We start from the raw sequence: 22,293 nt of genomic DNA, 5'->3' as shown, positions 1-22,293 counted from the left end.
CAAACTGTCCAGGGCTGCCCTGCTGCTGAGGATAGAGCGACAGAGGAGCCTTGGCCTAGGCTACTGTTCAATGAGAAGATGGGGGCTTTTTTTCATTGGCGTAAAATGAAAGTTAGAGAGTATGCCTATAGTGAAAAGCCTACTAGGCAGGGCTCCAGACTGCGACCATTTAGTCGCATTTTGCGACCCTGTGACTTGGCTGTGCGAGTAAAAAAAATGTATTGGTCACATCGGTGCGAACTGCACATTCATTCACCTCACTCAAAACGCCCTATTTTTTAGGAGGCTAAAACCATGATTTGGTCACAGTAAAGTACATTATCTTCATGATTCCTGTAATGAAAGTTTCTGCCTGCCCATGTGCCTGTTTTGCTGGGGCCTGCCTGCTGTGTTGAGCGAGCCACTCTCTCGCTCCTTTCCCAGCTGAAAAAAATGCTCTGGGAGAAATAAAAGTTTTCTGATTGTGTAACATACGAAAATCAAATTGTGGGGAAAACACAGCTATCCTGTTGTCAAAGATGGAGAGAAGATGTTCTCAGCTTTCTGTAGGTATACTTTTTATTTCTCAACTACAATTTTGAGATCAATAGCAACTATTTTACAAACTAGATATTTGATATGGCTTTGAGATACCAAGCACGCAAAATGACTTTGGCCATTGGGTTGCATTGGCCTCATTGGGCGGTAGGCTACAACAGCAAAGCTGTTTTGGGGGGACATTAAATGTACGTTAGATTTAGTACATGGCTACTAGCAGTGGGTATTATCTTTAAAGTTAGTGATCTAGCTAATGTGTTTTGAGTTTCCACCTACTAAGGTGGTGAATTAGTCCCAAATAACAATGTTCCTATGATTTTAGAGCACATACAGTTGAAGTCGGAAGTTTACGTACACCTTAGTCAAATACATTTAAACATTTTCTGACATTTAATCCTAGTAAATATTCCCTGTCTTAGGTCAGTTAGGATCACCACTTTATTTTAAGAATGTGAAATGTCAGAATAATAGTAGAGAGAATGATTTATTTCAGCTTTTATTTCTTTCATCACATTCCCAGTGGGTCAGAAGTTTACATACACGCAATTCATTTTTGGTAGCATTGCCTTTAAATTGTTTAACTTGGGTCAAACGTTTCGGGTAGCCTTCCACAAGCTTCCCACAATAAGTTGGGTGAATTTTGGCCCATTCCTCCTGACAGAGCTGGTGTAACTGAGTCAGGTTTGTAGGCCTCCTTGCTCGCACACGCTTTTTCAGTTCTAACCACACATTTTCTATAGGATTGAGGTCAGGGCTTTGTGATGGCCACTCCAATACCTTAACTTTGTTGTCCTTAAGCCATTTTGCAACAACTTTGGAAGTATGCTTGGGGTCATTGTCCATTTGGAAGACCCATTTGCGACCAAGCTTTAACTTCCTGACTGATGTCTTGAGATGTTGCTTCAATATATCCACATAATTTTCCTTCCTCATGATGCCATCTATTTTATGACGTGCACCAGTCCCTCCTGCAGCAAAGCACCCCCACAGCATGATGCTGTCATCCCCGTGCTTCACGGTTGGGATGGTGTTCTTCGGCTTGCAAGCAACCCCATTTTTCCTCCAAACATAACGATGGTCATTATGGCCAAACAGTTCTATTTTTGTTTAATCAGACCAGAGGATATTTCTCCAAAAAGTACGATCTTTGTCCCCATGTGCAGTTGCAAACCGTAGTCTGGCTTTTTCATGGCGGTTTTGGAGCAGTGGCTTCTTCCTTGCTGAGCGGCCTTTCAGGTTATGTCGATATAGGACTCGTTTTACTGTGGATAAAGATACTTTTGTACCTGTTTCCTCCAGCATCTTCACAATGTCCTTTGCTGTCGTTCTGGGATTGATTTGCACTTTTCGCACCAAAGTACGATCATCTCTAGGATACAGAACACATCTCCTTCCTGAGCGGTATGACGGCTGCGTGGTCCCATGGTGTTTATACTTGCGTACTATTGTTTGTACAGATGAACGTGGTACCTTCAGGCGTTTGGAAATTGTTCCCAAGGATAATTTTATTTCTGAGGTCTTGGCTGATTTCTTTAGATTTTCCCATGATGTCAACCAAATAGGCACTGAGTATGAAGGTAGGCCTTGAAATACATCCACAGGTACACCTCTAATTGACTCAAATGATGTCAATTAGCCTATCAGAAGCTTCTAAAGCCATGACATCATTTTCTGGAATTTTTCAAGCTGTTTAAAGGCACAGTCAACTTAGTGTATGTAAACTTCTGACCCACTGGAATTGTGATACAGTGAATTATAAGTGAAATAATCTGTCTGTAAACAATTGTTGGAAAAATTACTTGTGTCATGCACAAAGTAGATGTCCTAACCGACTTGCCAAAACTATAGTTTGTTAAAAAGAAATTTGTGGAGTGGTTGAAAAACAAGTTTTAATGACTCCAACCTAAGTGTATGTAAACTGCCGACTTCAACTGTAAATATGCAGACAAATTCATCTAAATTGAACAAAAAAATCAGAAAATTCAGGAGCCCTATTTTAACAGTAAAATATAACAACAATAGGATAATTGTCCACCCAAAATGCATGACAATCACTGGATTAGGTTGCACATTAAAATCCATATTGTGATCAATTGCCTGAATTGATGCGATAATGATAAATAGAACGTCAAGTTTCTAACAATGTGCACCATTTTTAGTTTTTTTGGTATAAGCGTTTATTATGCGTATACTACAGTTGCCAAAGAAAACAGTATGAAAGCACACATTTACCGGTATAAATAAAACATGTTAATTGATATTTTCATTTTCTCATCTTTTGGTTGCTACAGAAGAGACCCAGTCTTTTGTTCGATTAATTGTATATTTATGGACGCGACCCAGTTGTTCGTTCTATATGTTCCGTTGCCATGCTCACTGGCAACATTCTTATCCCTTTCTTGATAGCTATCCAGCTAGCTACAGCTATCACAGTCACAACCTCTGCAGCCATAATAACAGCAAAATAAGCTGCATTTGCGTTTGTTTAAGTTTTTATATTGGCCATATACCACACCCCCTCAGGCCTTATTGCTTAATTATAACACTGATCGCAAGGGAGTTTTGATGCTTCAGAAATCTCTGCAATCTCTTTTTCCCTTCTATTTCAGTCTTTGCCCTTCCCTTAATTTAATATTCAATTGCTTGATATGCATTCTGCACACTATAGTATTTTTCAAAGGAAGCTATGCTCTACTATGGATATCCGCAGAGGTCTCTGTGTGCTGTGCATGTATGACAGATTCACAGATGTACCTCAGATGTCTGAATGTCAGTGAATGGTATTTGGGGTCCAGTTCGTTGCTTGATACACTAAGCCTTCCTATTCCCTGTGAAACTAGGCTTTATTCTCGCATGCAGCATGTCTTTTACTATGTTGTTCCCCTTTCTCTCTTGTGGATTACTGTCCCCTCCCTTCTGCTACATGTTAATCTAAGCTGTACTCTCTCTTCCTCTCTTCCGCTGGCCTCAGCGCACGCTATGGGAGCCCTAAACGACAGCTGCAGTTCTACAGGTATCTCTCTCTGTCTCTCTCTCTGTCTACTGTGGAACCTGGCTCTGACTGCTTTCCTATACTTCTCTATGTCAATCTGTATCATCCTCTGATGCACTGATGGTATTTTTACTAGTCAACCTTCGCCTAGCTAGTAGCCTGATTTTATCTTTGCTGGACACCCCATTGTGCTGTTCGCAATGTTGTTCAGAGGCCATATGTGTAGTCTGCATTGCACTCAGCCCTTAAAATAGGTATCAAAGTGTTGCATCTAAAAGTGACCTCATACTTCGGTTTCTTGCAGTCTGTACTGTACTCAGCCCAGTCCAGTAGTGGGCTATCAGGGTTGTATGTCTTCTTGCTGTTTCAGAAGGGGATCATGTTTTATTGGCTGATCTGGTTATAAAACCCCTGACGCTGTAGATGCAGGCCAGGATAATGAGTTCTCTATCAGATTTTGATCTCCGAAGCTTCCCTTGCACATTTCTGTCCTTTTATAAGAGTCCCGCTACTGCCCTGACCCAGAGAGGGGATCGTTCACGGCTTCACTCGCTCTCTGTCTGTCTCACACAGACTGGCTAGAAGTGTGATGGGAAGGGTAGTTTACCACTTTTTTATCATTTCATCATGATACACTAAATGTGTGACCTTATGTAATTTGAGTGAACTTTTGATGGTATTTTAGTATGTTATAACGTTTTATCAGAAGGCTGTCTACAGCACACATTCAGTTATGTCACGTTTGTAACACAATTAGAATACCACACAGTTTTTGTGGTTTCATAGATGTTTTTTCTGTTTTCTGGGTGGCCTGGGATTCTAGCAGGATTGAAGTCAATTACAGTGGAAAATACCACACGGTTAATAATATACAGTGCCTTCGGAAATAATTCAAACCCCTTGACTATTTCCACATTTTGTTAGGTTACAGCCTTATTCTAAAATGGATTAAAAAAACAGGTTTTTAGACATTTTTGCACATTTATTATCAATAAAAAACTGAAATATCACATTTACATAAGTATTCAGACCCTTTACTCAGTACTTTGTTGAAGCACATTTGGCAGCGATTACAGCCTTGAGTCTTCTTGGGTATGATGCTATAAGCTTGGCACACCTGTATTTGGGGAGTTTCTCCCACTCTCTGCAGATCCTCTCAAGCTCTGTCAGGTTGGATTGGGAGTGTTGCTGCACAGCTATTTTAAGGTCTCTCCAGAGATGTTGGATCGGGTTCAAGTCCGGGCTCTGGCTGGCCACTCAATTCAGAGACTTGTCCCGAAGCCACTCCTGCGTTGTCTTGGCTGTGTTCTTAGGGTCGTTATCCTATTGGAAGGTGAACCTTTGCCCCAGTCTGAGGTCCTGAGCGCTCTCGAGCAGGTTTTCATCAAGGATCTCTCTGCTCCGTTCATCTTTACCTCGAACCTGACTAGTCTCCCAGTCCCTGCTGCTGAAAAACATTCCCACAGCACGATGCTGCCACCACCATGCTTCACCGTAGGGATGGTGCCAGGTTTCCTCCAGGCGTGACGCATGGCATTCAGGCGAAAGAGTTCAATATTGGTTTCATCAGACCAGAGAATCTTGTTTCTCATGGTCTGAGTCCTTTAGGTGCCTTTTGGCAAACTCCAAGCGGGCTGTCATTTGCCTTTTACTGAGGAGTAGCTTGCGTCTGGCCACTCTACCATAAAGGCCTGATTGGTGGAGTGCTGCAGAGATGGTTATCCTTCTGGAAGGTTCTCCCATCTCCACAGAGGAACTCTAGAGCTCTGTCAGAGTGACCATTGGGTTCTTGGTCACCTCCCTGACCAAGGCCCTTCTCCCCCGATTGCTCAGTTTGGCCGGGCGGCCAGCTCTAGGAAGAGTTTTGGTGGTTCTAAACTTCTTCCATTTAAGAATGATGGAGGCCACTGTGTTCTTGGGGACCTTCAAAGCTGCAGACTTTTTTTGGTACAATTCCTTCGACCTCATGGCTTGGTTTTTGCTCTGACATGCACTGTCAACTGTGGGACCTTATATAGACCAATGTGTGCCTTTCCAAATCATGTCCAATCAATTGAATTTACCACAGATCGACTCCAATCAAGTTGTAGAAACATCTCAAGGATGATCAATGGAAACAGGATGCACCTGAGCTCAATTTCGAGTCTCATAGCAAAGGGTCTGAATACTTATGTAAATAAGGTATTTCTGTTTTTTTTAAAATACATTCTTGGGACTGCGCAGGCCACTCAAGTAAACTAAACTCTCTGTCATGTTCCAGGCAACGTTTTTCCACTCCTCAATTGTCCAGTGTTGATGATCGCGTGCCCACTGAAGCTGCTTCTTCTTGTTTTTAGCTGATAGGAGTGGAACCCGGTGTGGTCATCTGCTACAATAGCCCATCCGTGACAGGGACCAACGAGTTGTGCATTCCGAGATGGCATTCTGCACACCACTGTTGTACTACACCCTTATTTGTCTGTTTGTGGCCCATCTGTTAGCTTGCACGATTCTTGTCATTCTCCTTTGACCTCTCTCATCAACAAGCTGTTTTCGCCCACAGGACTGCCGCTGACTGGATATTTTTTGTGTGTCACACCATTCTCGGTAAACCCTAGACACTGTCGTGCGTGAATACCCCAGGAGGGTGGCCGTTTCTGAGATACTGGATCCGGCGTGCCTGGCACCGACGATCATACCACGCTCAGGTCACTCGTTTTTTCCATTCTAACATTCAATCGAACAGTAACTGAATGCCTCGATGCCTGTCTGCCTGCTTTATATAGCAAGCCACGGCCACATGACTCACTGTAGGAGCGATCCATTTTCGTCAACCTAATAAATTGGCCGGTGAGTGTATATGCCATTTAGCAGACGCATTTATCCAAATCAATTTACAGTCACGCGTGCATACATTTTACGTATGGTGCTCCAGCGGGAATCAAACCCATGAGCCTTGGCATTATAAGCGCCATGCTCTACTGACTGAGCCACATAGGACCACATAGTTGCTGCTTTGTTACACTGGTCAAGTAAGACAAGCCATCTCCTCAGCACAATAACACTTTGAGAACAGCATTGGGTGTTTATGTTGCAGTTCATGCTTCGGTATGTCTGGACATTAGATATCTCAGTCTGTGATGATGATGTAGTCTGGTAGTATTACGGTAAAGAGAGATGGTCATTTAATGTTTACAATTTTATACATCAAGAGGCTTTCAGTATTTCCGTCTCTGAACCTCCATAACCCTTTTACTATGTCCAGGGGAATGTTCCTGTCAGTCGACCCCGAACCTCTCATGTACTCTGTGGGTCACTCTGGTATTGATTGAGAAAAATACGTATTTCAAATGCAGGCTCTTTAACTTTGAGTTTGATACTCCATCAGCACGTACTGCTGGGTTTGCTCAACGATCATTGTTTTACTCTCTCATACACCAAACATGTATGGACTAGGTACTGTGTAGTGATCCTGATCTTGCCCAGGTGTTATCTTTTCGATACACCGTGTGGGCATTTGTGAATAACTGATTTTCCTCTGTTTGCCCAAACACTTACTTGGAAACAGTAGATGGCACAATATTCTGTTACAGATCAGTTATAGCCTGACATGTAGCCTAGTCTACCAGAGGGATGATGACTGCTAGACATCCAGACCTCTCCTCATGGCTGACCCTCTGCAGCTGGTGTGTTTAAGGGCTACAGTACTTTGACCTGAATGCACCAGATCCTTCTGAGACAGATGCAGAAGAATAGAGCCAGAATAGATCCAATGTACTGTAGCTGAGATTTTCAGTAATGTAGGCAGTAGAATCCTGTGGCGTAGACTGTACTTGAACATGTGGGTTTTGTGAGCGTGTTTGTGTGAACTGTACACACACTCAGGCCTCATTATGTTCTGATTGCCTCTTAGTATTCCTTCCTGTGGAACAACAATCCGAGGCTTTTAGCACAAAAGCTTCTGCGAATAATGGCTGGTGGGGGGGGTGATGGTATAGGGCAGCGTGGGTGAGGTGGGAGGGCACTTTCTCATCCACTAATTGGTTTAGACACCTCCTAGTAAGACATTCCCAGTTTGGGTGGACCCGCTGCATCGCTGCAGGCAGTGTGTTTAGAAGAGCAGGCTGGCACCTACGACCCCTCATGAGCCGACCGCCTAGAAATCGGGTGAGTTTGAGCAAAGACCATCGACCACGTGTGTTTGAGAACACTGTGTGTAAGGGGTGGTGGCTGGATGAGTGTGTGTTTGTATAGTCTGGAGCGGATGCATGATGCCTGGCCTGGAGCCCCTCTCCCTCTCTGTCTCTACGGGTGGTGGAGTCCACTGGACTGGGAGGACAGGGAAAGCTGGAGAACTGGAAGAGACCTACCCCCTTGATGGCAAACATGGACAGACTTCAAGACTATTTATCCCTGATCATAGAATCAACCACATGGCTGTTTTAGGGTGATAGCGATGTTGTGAAGCAGTGAAGGCTATAAGAACGTTAGGGGTGGTTTTATGATTATTTGACGTAGGCTTTTCGTAGTTGAAGCTAGATTTCGAAGCTGAGCAGGACATTAGATGGAGGCTGTGCTTTGTGTCAGGGTTAATACTGCAGTTTTCCTTCAGCAGACTGGGAGAAGCAGAGTGCTGTTCAAGTGTCTGCATCAGTCAGTAGACTTTTATGGGATCAATAACCGTTTGCCTTTGGACTTCCTTTGTAGACCTACAGGGCAACATTTCCTGAGTCACAGGTGCTGTAATGCTTACTGTGTTAGTTCACTACAAAAGCAGTGATGACAGGCTGACAGAACTCCCAGGCTGAAATGCACTAATTTGTCCAAAATGGACATTAGAAACACAGTTGCACTTATTATAATTTTTTATTTTTTTATTTTTTTTTAGGGGGGTAGATCAGCATTAGATTGTAGCTTCCATCAATGTAATTGTCTGCATCACTTCCAATCCCCCATATATTTTTTTGCAAATATATATATATATATATATATATATGTATATGTATATAAACTCAGCAAAAAAGACACGTCCTCTCACTGTCAACTGCGTTTATTTTCAGCAAACTTAACATGTGTAAATATTTGTATGAACATAACAAGATTCAACAACTGAGACATAAACTGAACAAGTTCCACAGACATGTGACTAACAGAAATGGAATAATGTGTCCCTGAACAAAGGGGGGGTCAAAATCAATAGCAACAGTCAGTATCTGGTGTGGCCACCAGCTGCATTAAGTACTGCAGTGCATCTCCTCTTCATGGACTGCACCAGATTTGCCAGTTCTTGCTGTGAGATGTTACCCCACTCTTCCACCAAGGCACCTGCAAGTTCCTGGACATTTCTGGGGGGAATGGCCCTAGCCCTCACCCTCCGATCCAACAGGTCCCAGACGTGCTCAATGGGATTGAGATCCAGGCTCTTCGCTGGCCATGGCAGAACACTGACATTCCTGTCTTGCAGGAAATCATGCACAGAACGAGCAGTATGGCTGGTGGCATTGTCATGCTGGAGGGTCATGTCAGGATGAGCCTGCATGAAGGGTACCACATGAGGGAGAAGGATGTCTTCCCTGTAACGCACAGCGTTGAGATTGCCTGCAATGACAACAAGCTCAGTCCGATAATGCTGTGACACACCGTCCCAGACCATGACGGACCCTCCACCTCCAAACAGGCCTCGGTGTAACGCTCATTCCTTCGACGATAAACGCGAATCCAACCATCACCCCTGGTGAGACAAAACCGCGACTCGTCACAGAAGAACACTTTTTGCCAGTCCTGTCTGGTCCAGCGACGGTGGGTTTGTGCCCATAGGCGACGTTGTTGCCGGTGATGTCTGGTGAGGACCTGCCTTACAACAGGCCTACAAGCCCTTAGTCCAGCCTCTCTCAGCCTATTGCGGACAGTCTGAGCACAGATGGAGGGATTGTGCGTTCCTGGTGTAACTCGGGCAGTTGTTGTTGCCATCCTGTACCTGTCCCGCAGGTGTGATGTTCGGATGTACCGATCCTGTGCAGGTGTTGTTACACGTGGTCTGCCACTGTGAGGACGATCAGCTGTCCGTCCTGTCTCCCTGTAGCGCTGTCTTAGGCGTCTCACAGTATGGACATTGCAATTTATTGCCCTGGCCACATCTGCAGTCCTCATGCCTCCTTGCAGCATGCCGAAGGCACGTTCACACAGATGAGCAGGGACTCTGGGCATCTTTCTTTTGGTGTTTTTCAGAGTCAGTAGAAAGGCCTCTTTCTAACTGTGACCTTAATTGCCTACCGTCTGTAAGCTGTTAGTGTCTTAACGACCGTTCCACAGGTGCATGTTCATTAATTGTTTATGGTTCATTGAACAAGCATGGGAAACAGTGTTTAAACCCTTTACAATGAAGATCTGTGAAGTTATTTGGATTTTTACTAATTATCTTTGAAAAAGGGTTTCTTTTTTTGCTGAGTTTACATATACACATACATACATATAAATACATATACATACATTTACATATATATACACATATCCTTAAAAATTGTTTTATCCTTTATTACTTTCTAACCCTATGACCCCTCCCCTAATTGGATTAAACTAGTGAATAGCAACGCTTAGGCCTCTACTTCCAGGAAACGCTTTACTTGAGATGCTTTAGTTGCACTTTTTGTTTGGCTGTAGGCTATGGACAGTATTCTTCAATCTGAGATGAATTCAATCACACTAGCGAAGACATGAATGTCAGAATCCATAAGGTTACTGAACATCAGCTTTTGAAAATGGCCATGGTGTTTTAAGTTTTTCTACTGTAATGGTGTTTTAACTAGGCTATTTGTTGGACCAATAGGAATGTGTTCTCATTGTTCTGCATTTATTTAAATGTATGTGAAATATGTTGCTTGACTTATCAGTTCAAGTCTGCCCTGGCCCCTGGTGCATGTCTCATCCTCCTCCTCCTGCTGTCCCTTATGCAGATATGCCTCTCGCATGTGTCCTCTGGTCCTGCTCCTTAGTTAACCACAATGGTCACCTGAATGCACCCTATCAGTGTTACCCTGCCATTGTGTGCCTGTCATGGGAGGCGGTGCCGTGACTCTGATTACACAATGCATGGCTGTGTGCTACAGCTGCCCCGAGCAGAGCAGGAGCGCTCTTTCTTATGGGAGTAGTCAGGTGCTATTTAAGGAGGTGGCCGTGTCCTGGTGGCTCCTAGCTCCGTCCCGGCCCTACTTTTCTTTTTAACTGAGCGGTGGGTTGCTGCGGTGACAGCAGGAGTAGGGGAGATGTTTGCGGGAGGGATAGCAGGGGGTCAGTCCCCCGGGGCGGCAGTGAGGCGTCAATCCATGTACACTCATTCCGAAAACCTACAGATCCCCAAACCGGGTGGGCATGGCAGTGGAATACGGAAGAGCAGCAGTGGCGGCAGTGGCAAGATGCTGTCCATGTCGTACAGCGAGAGCATGCGGAGTGGCATCAGCCATTACCACTCGGACCAGGGCCTGAACCTACCTTGGCCCACCGACCCAGGGGAGCTGAGGCGCCTCAGGGAGCAGAGGCATGCTGCTCAGGTCAAGAATATTGAGGACTTCCTTAAGATGAACGGCCTGGTCTTGGAGGAGTGTGTGTCCTACCAGACTGGCATGAAGTACAGGTAAGGACCAGGGCACACCTGGAGAGAACTGTGAGACTTAGACTGGCTGGGGCTGGGTAGCTGAGACCTAAATGTTGGCTGAGGTTGGGCAGTTCAGACCTTAAGACTGGTTCTGGCTGAACAGGTAACAGGGTGTATTAGTAGGCTGCAGAGTGTAGCAGGGTGTATGAACGGAGATGGGAACAGGCATGGGGTGTGAGAAAGGTTCAGTGGAACACCTGAGGCTCAGGCAGAATAGAAATGTGTAGCCTACCTTGTCTCAGTGTGCTAAGGTACTGCTTACGTTATAGCTGTTCACCTGAAAAAAAAAAAAAAAAAAGTACTTCAACACCTGCTAAGAATTAACATTTTACTGAGGCTATTTGTGGTGTGCATTAGACTAATGTACAGTATGTGACCTAGGCTAATCAAAATGTGTACAGTATATTCTCTGGTATGACAATGTGTTTTGGGTCAAATATGGTTGGATGCAGTTGAGTATTAATTATTATACAACGGGTGGGTTTAATGCTGATTGGTTAAAAGCGCATTACAGCCTGTGTCTATTCCACAAGTTACCACCGGCTAAATCTATGACGTTAAAATGCCTATTTACTCTGTTCCATCTGGCTGCGCAATCCATTGTCTCATCAGCCCAGCCAAGCAATTTATAAACTTGATCTCCACTATAAAAAGCATCTAGACATTATCTCACATTTCTTTTAGACTAACATTTCGTTTTCAACAGCAGAGGTTTGTATAAACCTTGCTGTCTGTCTCGCCGACATTTGCAACATTGTTTCAATATTCAAATTTGATCTCCAGCTGTCCCATAGTAATGAATGTGTCGGGAGTCGGGACGAGACAGACAGGCAGGCAGAGTTTCTCAACCAGTCGAAATCATGAATCAGCTGGTATCATTTTTATGGATATTTACAAAGAAATGTCAATTGAAAAAAGGTCAAACGAAACGAAGTGCAGCTAGTTTGCAGTCTTTCCAGCTTCAGTTTGAAGTGATTGTGTTAGCTGTGTTGTTGGCTAGCTCCTCTGAACAAGATTGTCCTGACGAGAGAGCACATTTTCTATGCCAGGCAAAATCGCGCCTCATTAGCTCATTGTTATGGATGTATCCAAATAAATGTCTCTAGAAAACAGCTTAAATAAATGCAAATGCAGCTACTTTGCTGTTATTCTGGCTGCACTTTTTGATCTGACTGTAAGTTAGCCGTAGTTGGCTAGCTAGCAAGCAAGGGATAAGAACGTTGCCAGCCAGTATGACAATGGAACATTTAGAACGAACAACTGGGTCGCGTCCATAGATACAGAACAAAAAGACTGAACGACTGGGTCGCGTCTCTGGCAACCAAACCAATAGAACGAACGACCAGCCAGCTTGGGTAGCAACCCTAGATTTGTGTCGGGACTATATCTTGTGGAAGGATGAAATAGTATGAATGAATTCATCAAAATAAAGTTTTTAATGAAAATATGTCAATCATTATATATGTTGGTAACCCGTTGTATAAAAGTGATAATGCCCTCGAAGCCGGTGTCTCGGGCCTAACAACACCCGTGCCAATATATCCTCCAAACACCGCCTTCTCAGGCATTATCACTGAAGTATAGGTTAACTAATGCTGCATTTTGCTACCGTCCTCAGTCCATTGTTAGACTGTCCTCTGGCCAGAATGCTCTTACTCCATGGTACTGGCGCTCGTTTTATTTTAATCATCTAGGTCGCTGGCATATTTGCCCAACAAGATGGGAAGGACATACTGTTCCATAAGGATTTACCTGGCCCGCTAAATCTCCCTCAAAGTTTTTCCCCTTGATCAGACTCTGCTGAGATCATCCCTCTCTCTCTGGCTCCTCTTCACAACTCTCTCTGATAGACAAATGGTAGTCACATTACCCTGTTCTGAGAGGTTACCTTTACCATGTGATAACCTGCAACCATACAGTTGAAGTCGGAGGTTTACATACACCTTAGCCAAATACATTTAAACTCAGTTTTTAACAATTCCTGACATTTAATCCTAGTAAAACTTCCCGTTTTAGGTCACTTAGGATCACCACTTTATTTTAAGAATGTGAAATGTCAGAATAATAGTAGAGAGAATGATTTATTTCAGCTTTTATTTATTTCGTCACATTCCCAGTGGGTCAGAAGTTTACATACACTCAATTAGTATTTGGTAGCATTGCCTTTAAATTGTTTAACTTGGGTCAAACGTTTTGGGTAGCCTTCCACACACTTCCCACAATAAGTTGGATGAATTTTGGCCCATTCCTCCTGACAGAGCTGGTGTAACTGAGTCAGGTTTGTAGGCCTCCTTGCTCGCACATGCTTTTTCAGTTCTGCCCACAAATATAAATATAAGGTTGAGGTCAGGGCTTTGTGATGGCCACTCCAATACCTTGACTTTGTTGTCCTTAAGCCATTTTGCAACAACTTTGGAAGTATGCTTGGGGTCATTGTCCATTTGGAAGACCCATTTGTGACCAAGCTTTAACTTCCTGCCTGAGGTCTTGAGATGTTGCTTCAATGTATCCACATAATTTTCCTTCCTCATGATGCCATCTATTTTGTGAAGTGCACCAGTCCCTCCTGCAGCAAAGCTCCCCCACAGCATCATGCTGCCACCCCCGTGCTTCACGGTTGTGATGGTGTTCTTCGGCTTGCAAGAGACCCCCTTTTTCCTCCAAACATAACGATGGTCATTATGGCCGAACAGTTCTATTTTTGTTTCATCAGACCAGAGGACATTTGTCCAAAAAGTACGATCTTTGTCCCCATGTGCAGTTGCAAACCGTAGTCTGGCTTATTTATGGCGGTTTTGGAGCAGTGGCGTCTTCCTTGCTGAGCAGCCTTTCAGGTTATGTCGATATAGGACTTGTTTTACTGTGGATATAGATACTTTTGTACCTGTTTCCTCCAGCATCTTCACAAGGTCCTTTGCTGTTGTTCTGGGATTGATTTGCACTTTTCGCACCAAAGTACGTTAATCTTTATGAGACAGAACACATCTCCTTCCTGAGCAGTATGACGGCTGCGTGGTCCCATGGTGTTTATACTTGCGTACTATTGTTTGTACAGATGAACGTGGTACCTTCAGGCGTTTGGAAATTGCTCCCAAGGATGAACCAGACTTGTGGAGGTCTACAATTATTTTTCTGAGGTCTTGGCTGATTTCTTTTGATTTTCCCATGATGTAAAGCAATGGGGCACTGAGTTTGAAGGTAGGCCTTGAAATACATCCACAGGTACACCTCCAATTGACTCAAATGATGTCAATTAGCCTATCAGAAGCTTCTAAAGCCATGACATCATTTTCTGGAATTTTCCAAGCTGTTTAAAGACACAGTCAGCTTAGTGTATGTAAACTTCTGACCCACTGGAATTGTGATATAGTTAATTATAAGTGAAATAATCTGTCTGTAAACAATTGTTGGAAAAATTACTTGTGTCATGCACAAAGTAGATGGCCCAACCGACTTGCCAAAACTATAGTTTGTTAACAAGTAATTTGTGGAGTGGTTGAAAAACAAGTTTTAATGACTCCAACCTAAGTGTATGTAAACTTCCGACTTCAACTGTACATATGTGTCTTACTCAGTCACACTAGAGCGCCTGTGACGTGACTTCTCCTTTTGGACGTTATCAAGGCGACACTCCATATGAACTCCTCCACCACATTTACTGGATTGGTTGAACAGTGCAGAAGAGAACCTCCCCCGACAGTTGTTTTCCTTCTCGTCAAGATCAGTATGTAGGGGATCTAGTTTCAGGCGTTTATTTTACTGCTGCTACGTTAGGTTACCCTAACCCTAACACTGATCTTGACCGTCACAAGAGCAGGTGATATGGTCCTGAGATGCCTGGATGATGAATATTGAATACATTGCATCTTGAGTCTCAGCACTGTCAGGTATAATAATGTGTGCAGGACAAAGCCATCTGATAGCAGTGTGGTCAACATCCTCAAACGTGAGGAGAGGAGGCCTCTTCATCACTGTATTGTCACTAATGACAAGACAAGGTCTGCAGAGCAGGGGTAGCCTACCTGCTGTTGTTTTGACCCAGTGCATGGATGGCTGTTTTGTCTGAAGACTGGTCTAGCAGCTGTTGTTTTGATGATGGGCAGGGATCCTGTATGATTCAGTTGGTAGAGCATGGCACTTGTAATGCCAGGATTGTGGGTTCAATTCCCGGTGCCACCCATACTTTAAAATGTATGCATGAATGACTGTAAGTCGCTTTGGACAAAAGTGTCTGCTAAATGGCATACAGTGCCTTCGGAAAGCATTCAAACCCCTTGACTTTTTCCACATTTTGTTAAGTTACAGCCTTATTCTAAAATGGATTTTTAAAACAAATCCTCAGCAATCTACACACAATACCCAATAATGACAAAGCGAGAACAGGTTTTTAGAAATGTTGGCACATTTATTAAAAATAAAAAACAAACAAAAACAGAAATATTCAGACCCTTTGCTATGAGACTCGAAATTGAGCTCAGGTGCACCCTGTTTCCATTGATCATCCTTGAGATGTTTCTACAACTTGATTGGAGTCCACCTGTGGTAAATTCAATTGATTGGACATGATTTGGAAAGGCACACACCTGTCTATATAAGGTCCCACAGTTGACAGTGCATGTCAGAGCAAAAACCAAGCCATGAGGTCGAAGGAATTGTCCGTAGAGATCCGAGACAGGATTGTGTCGAGGCACAGATCTGGAGATGGGTACCAAAAATATTATCCAGCATTGAAGGTCACCAAGATCTCAGTGGCCTCCATCATTCTTAATTTAAAAAAAGTTTGGAACCACCAAGACTCTTCCTTTGGCCGCCCGGCCAAACTGAGCAATCGGGGGAGAAGGGCCTTGGTCAGGGAGGTGACCAAGAACCCGATGGTCACTCTGACAGAGCTCTAGAGTTCCTCTGTGGAGATGGGAAAACCTTCCAGAAGGACAACCATCTCTGCAGCACTCCACCAATCAGGCCTTTATGGTAGAGAGGCGAGACGGAAGCCATTCCTCAGTAAAAGGGACATGACCGCCCGCTTGGAGTTTGCCAAAAGGCACCTAAAGACTCTCAGACCATGAGAAACAAGATTCTCTGGTCTGATGAATCCAAGATTGAACTCTTTGACCTGAATACCAAGCGTCACATCTGGAGGAAACCTGGCACCATCCCTACGGTGAAGCATGGTGGTGGCAGCATCATGCTGTGGGAATGTTTTTCAACGTCAGGGATTGGGAGACTAGTCAGGATCGAGGCAAAGATGAACGGAGCAAAGTACAGAGCGCTCAGGACCTCAGACTGGGGTCGAAGGTTCACCTTCCAACAGGACAATGACCCTAAGCACACAGCCAAGACAACGCAGGAGTGGCTTCGGGACAAGTCTCTGAATGTCCTTGAGTGGCCCAGCCAGAGCCCGGACTTAAACCCGATCGAACATCTCTGGAGAGACCTTAAAATAGCTGTGCAGCAACGCTCCCCATCCAACCTGACAGAGCTTGAGAGGATCTGCAGAGAAGAATTGGAAGAACTCCCCAAATACAGGTGTGCCAAGCTTGTAGCGTCATACCCAAGAAGACTCGATGCTGTAATCGCTGCCAAAGGTGCTTCAACAAAGTACTGAGTAAAGGGTCTGAATACTTATGTAAATGTAATATTTCCGTTTTTTATTTTTTATAAATTAGCAAAAATGTCTAAAAAACCGTTTTTGCTTGGTCATTATGGGGTATTGGGTGTAGATTGATAAGGGAAAAAAACAATTTAATCAATTGTAGAATAATGCTGTAACGTAACAAAATGTGGAAAAGTAAAGGGGTCTGAATGCTTTCCAAAGGCACTGTATATATATTATTATATACAAGGAACTGACAAAGTGTCTTAATAGGGCGTTGGGCCACCACAAGCCAGAACGGTTTCACTGCACCTTGGCATAGATTTTGCAAGTGTATGGAACTCTATTGGAGGGATGCGACACCATTCTTCCACATTTGGTGTTTCATTGATGGTGGTGGAAAATGATAAATCAGGCACCGCTCCAGAATCTCCCATAAGTGTTCAATTGGGTTGAGATCTGGAGACTGAAACTGCCATGGCATATGGCTTACATCGTTTTCATGCTCATCAAACTATTCAGTGACCACTCGTGCCCTGTGGATGGGGGCATTGTCATCCTATGGGGGCATAGCCATGGTAGCCAAAATAATAGACTGCCCTGCATTATGACCCTAAGCATGATGGGAGGTTACTTGCTGAAATAACTCAGGAATCACACCTGTGTGGAAGGACCTGCTTTCAATATACTTAGTATCCCTCATTTACTCAAGTGTTTCCAATATTTTGGCAGTTAACTGTATATGGCTTATCTGAAGTCCAGGAAAACTGCTGTTGTTTTGACTAAGGTAAGGGATGGTTGCTGTCTGTTCTCAGGGTTCTGAGGCAGGTGGGTGCAGTTAATAACAGGCAGGGTGGCTACTGTTGTCTCCAGGCAGTGTTGTGTGTCATTGACATTGGCACACTGCTGGGCCCATTGTTGCCTGTGCTGTAAAGCTCACTCACTGTTCCATGGCGGGCTGACTGATACACAGCATTGTGATGGGGCAGGTAAGAGGGAGTGAGGTTAGGTTACAAGGAGCTCTATGGTGTCTTTCCTATATTCAAACAGCCAACAGAGTCCCTCTGAGTGGGGGATCCTTTTGTCCTCTGCAGTCTATTGTCATTTTTCCCTAGTCGTCCATGATACGTTTGACTCATTCTAGTCAGTGTGTATACACAATTAAAGGCTTAGTCAGGGGTTTACAGTACAGTATATATATAAACAATAAAGGGCTTAGTCTGGTTTACGGTGAAGTATGTAGCTACTGGTGTTTTGTTTCTCACAGAAACAATACCTGATCTATTGAAGGGTAACTCAGCTAGCTCTTGTATCCTGATCAGTGTACAATTCTGTAATTCGGGCTGCAATTGGGTCAGCATCTACATGGAACTTCCGACTCCACTCATCATTATTTCAGGTCTGTGGTCAGAGGCAAAGTAACAATACTATTGAGCTGTTCTACCTGATAGGCTGCTACACAACATTACACTTGTGACCTGTGACATGAATCCATGAGACATGGACAGATACAGGTAACTGCCAAAATATAGGAAACACCAACATAAAGTGTCTTAATAGGGCATTGGGCCACCACGAGCCAGAACAGCTTTTACACTTGTAGAATCTGGCATAGATTCTACAAGTGTCTGGAACTCTATTAGAGGGATGCGACACCATTCAGATCTTAGCAATTCCATCATTTGGTGTTTTGTTGATGGTGGTGGAAAACGCTGTCTCAGGCGCCGCTCCAGAATCTCCCATAAGTGTTCAATTGGGTTGAGATCTGGAGACTGAGACGGCCATGGCATATGGTTTACATCATTTTCATGCTCATCAAACCATTCAGTGACCACTCGTGCCCTGTGGATGGGGGCATTGTCATGCTATGGGGGCATAGCCATGGTAGCCAAAATAATGGCCAAAATAAGGCCCTGCCCAGAATTTTTATACATGACCCTAAGCATGATGGGATGTTAATTGCTTAATGTTAATTGCTTAATTAACTCAGGAACCACATCTGTGTGGAAGCATCTGCTTTCAATACACTTTGTACCCCTCATTTACTTTAGTGTCTATTATTTTGTCAGTTACCTGTATCCATAATCGGCATGTTTCCTTCTCTATTGGCTTACATGTCCTAGAATAGCTAGAATTGCATGGTATCCCTCAGTGATGACTCTTAATTTACATTTACATTTCAGTCATTTAGCAGACGCTCTTATCCAGAGCGACTTACAATTAGTGAGTGCATACATTTTTCATATAATTCACAAGTGATATTGTCACCCATCAGACTTTTCTTGATTTAATCTTGTCTTTACATATACTAAATAATATATGTGTGACATTTGTTTTGATTTAGAATGGACCATTATCATGCACCTGTATCGAAACAAGGGCAGCAGGAAAAAATACATGTCATCTATGCACTTAAATAGCAAATGGAGGACGCGTTTCCCCGTGGTTTATTTTCATGCCAGCCAGGTAGGCTATACTCCTGTTGTAAATATAAGCAATGTGCTTAATATTAGGAAAGTAGAGAAATAAATATAGTAGGCCTAGCCTATAGAAAGCTGATGGGATCCTCCTCTTTTTATTAGCGGCCATCACTCTGTTTTCTCCCGCAATTGCATAGTCTATAGAAATGTTGCACAACATGAGCTCATGTGCTCTAATGAAGTGTTTGATTAGATTTTCGAATACATTTGCATTGATGTCAGAGTGATTAGAGGGACAATAGAGTGCTGAGTACCAGGCAGTTAGCAAGTTTGGTAGGCTACTAATGACCAGCAGCAGCAGCATCAGAGCTTGGAGAAGCCTAAATACCGTGACTAAATGGTCATGTGGAATTTGACTGCCTTCATGACTGGTGACTGCCTGTGTGGCAGTAATACGGTCACCGCAACAGCCCTAACCTTGGCATTCTTGGGCACAGGGACTATGGTGGTCTGCTTGAAACATGTAGGTTTTACAGACTGGGTCAGGGAGAGGTTGAATGTTCTGAGTACGCGTCCTGGTAATCCATCTGAATGTTATCCTGTTTAAAGGTCTTACTCACATTGGCTACGGAGAGTGTGATCACACAGATATCCGGAACAGCTGGAGATCTCATGAATGGTTTGGTGTTCCTTGCCTTGAAGCGAGCATAGAAGGCATTTAGCTCATCTGGTAGGCTCGCGTCTCTGGGGAGCTCGTGCCTTCCCTTTGTAATCCGTAATGGTTTGCAAGCCCTGAAACATCTGACGAGCGTCAGAGCCGGTATAGTAGGATTTGATCTTAGTCCTGTGTTGACGCTTTGCTGTGTCCCGCTCCTTGAAAGGGGCAGCTCTAGCCTTTAGTTTAGTGCGGATGTTGCATGTAATCCATGGCTTCTGGTTGGGATATGTACGTACGGTCACTCTGGGGACGACGTCATTGATACACTTATTAATGAAGCCGGTGACTGATGTGGTAAACTCCTCAATGCCATCAGATGAATCCTGGAACATATTCCAGTCTGTGCTAGCAAAACAGTCCTGTAGTTTATATTGAGCGCGTCACTGCTACTTCTTGTTTGAGTTTTTGCTTGTAAGCGGGTATCAGGAGGATAGAGTTATGGTCAAATGGAGGGAGAGCTTTTATGCGTCTCTTTGTGTGGAGTTAAGGTGATCTAGAGTTTTGTATGATATTGAAACTATCACTGTAAAAGTGTGATAGTTAGTTGCTGGTTGAAAATACAATTTGCTCAGCACCTTGTAATCAAAAGTTTTAGCATTGGTGGAGTTTTGGCTTGGTTGTTAACATCATCAGGCGGTAGAAGTTAATTGACCAATAAAAAAAAGAGCTCCTAAACCTCTCTGCCAATAACAGCTAGTTTTCAGGTTACATATCCATCTCATTAGGCCCCTCCAATTTGGCCCCCCACTCCCAGACAGTCCTAACAAAATTATTCCTTGAGAAATAGTTATTTTGTTAAAAAGCCATTTTTGTTTCTTTTTGACCATCTTAATTGGAAACTATTACAGTAAGGTACTTAATTGTTACCCAGAAATGATTTGATATTAAGATAAAGATTTGACCTTTTTAAGTATTTGTAAAAGGTGAATTCTCAAATTAGAGTCTGTCGCCACCTAATGAATGTAGTTGCTATAGACTGTCAGAATGCTCATGTCCCAGAAACATGTGGGAGTAGGAGATCAGGCTGAGCATGGTAGTAATGTAATCTCTTAATGATTCTCTTTCTTGGGGCCTTACATGTTGATTCATACTTTTTGTATTTTTTGTAATGGGAGTTGTTAGCCACTAGATGGTGCAGATGTTCCACCTCAGATTAGGTCTACTACTGTATTCCATCCTGCAGGGGCAGGCAACTAGATTCAGCCATGGGCCTATTTTCGTCAGAGCGGATGGTTGGGGGGACGGAACATAATTAACATAATTTGTACACTGCAAATTGACCACAACTAAGCACAAAAAGAGATTGTATTTGAAAATAAGAATCATTTCATTCCTTGATTACATTGAGACACGATTCGTGGGAATACTTGGGAACAGTTTTCCCAAGCCTGGTGATTTTAGTATTTTCCCCCCAAAAAACTAAATAGGTCATACTTTTTTTGGATTGTCCGGATTTTCCATCTGTAGATATTCTACAGATGGTCATACTATCAACAAACTATCTGTTGATAAGCAACTGCTTGCTAATGTTACGGTTTGGGTTAGGTTTAGAATCAAGTTTAGAGTAAGGGTTAGAATAAGGCTTAAGGTTATGGTTAAGGCTAGGGTTAGTAGATAGTTAGTTGAAATGTTATTGATAGTCCGCCTGTTGCCGATCCCTGCTCTACAGTACCCAGGGCAGACATCTTATTTCAGCGCTAATAGTTGGTAAGTAGCCATCTGTGAGGATGGTTTACTGACTGTTTACAGGGGTTAGAAGACTGTCATTTTTTACTTTTATATTAGAAAACCATTGAAATAGCTTTACTGCATGTCCAGATTGTCCTCAGTGTCAGTATGTTCCTCTAGCTGGCAGTAGTGCTGCACAGATGTTTCAGTTAGCTGGCAGCAATAGTGCTGCACAGTTTATTCAGTTAGCAGGCAGAAGTGCTACACAGATTATTTGGTGCTGTAGCTCTGTTCCACTATGTTTTCTTCACTGGAGCTGAAAATAATGTGTATCTGATGGGAAGTAGTCTCTGCTGTGACCTCTTATTACTTTGCTACACCATCTCAGGTTGGCACAGGCAGACATCGTGTCAGAGCCCATGCCAGTCAGGAGTGGAGCATGGGCAGAGAGCCCTGTCACTTCACCTTCTGTCATCTTGCAATAATCCTATCACTCCTTCCTCCAACACTTTGTATGCTACTAAACACACTCTAAACATGTCCCAATGGTGTGTGTGTGTGTGTGTCTTAACATCTCTGCTTGAGGACTGTATGTATTTTCAGGGATGGTCACGCTATTGTCGTCAGCATTCTCTTATGAAGTGGGAGGAAGAGGAGGATGTGTGTGTTTGTTGCAGGGACATTACATTAGTATGGGTACACTGGAGTGACAGGGGGAATTAGCTCCTCTCTACT

General features: G+C 43.5%; 1 protein-coding gene across 4 annotated transcripts in view; it reads left to right on the top strand.

The window, feature by feature from the left end:
* LOC121577704 (voltage-gated potassium channel subunit beta-2) overlaps positions 1 to 22,293 on the top strand; it is a 125,596-nt gene that overhangs the window by 36,533 nt on the left and 66,770 nt on the right. For 3 of the 4 annotated variants that reach the window (XM_041891518.1, XM_041891517.1, XM_041891519.2), the window contains one exon: positions 3,509 to 3,550. The exons of the other annotated variant lie outside the window; for it this stretch is intronic. In XM_041891518.1, the coding sequence (XP_041747452.1) occupies positions 3,509 to 3,550 (42 nt within the window). The remainder of the gene's footprint in view (positions 1 to 3,508; positions 3,551 to 22,293) is intronic. 4 annotated transcript variants of the gene reach the window in all.

The sequence above is a fragment of the Coregonus clupeaformis genome, chromosome 12 (genome assembly GCF_020615455.1).
Source record: "Coregonus clupeaformis isolate EN_2021a chromosome 12, ASM2061545v1, whole genome shotgun sequence".
Taxonomy (NCBI): Eukaryota; Metazoa; Chordata; class Actinopteri; order Salmoniformes; family Salmonidae; genus Coregonus; species Coregonus clupeaformis.
Note: the sequence above shows the minus strand (reverse complement) of the source record. Positions and strands in the feature narration are given on the sequence as shown.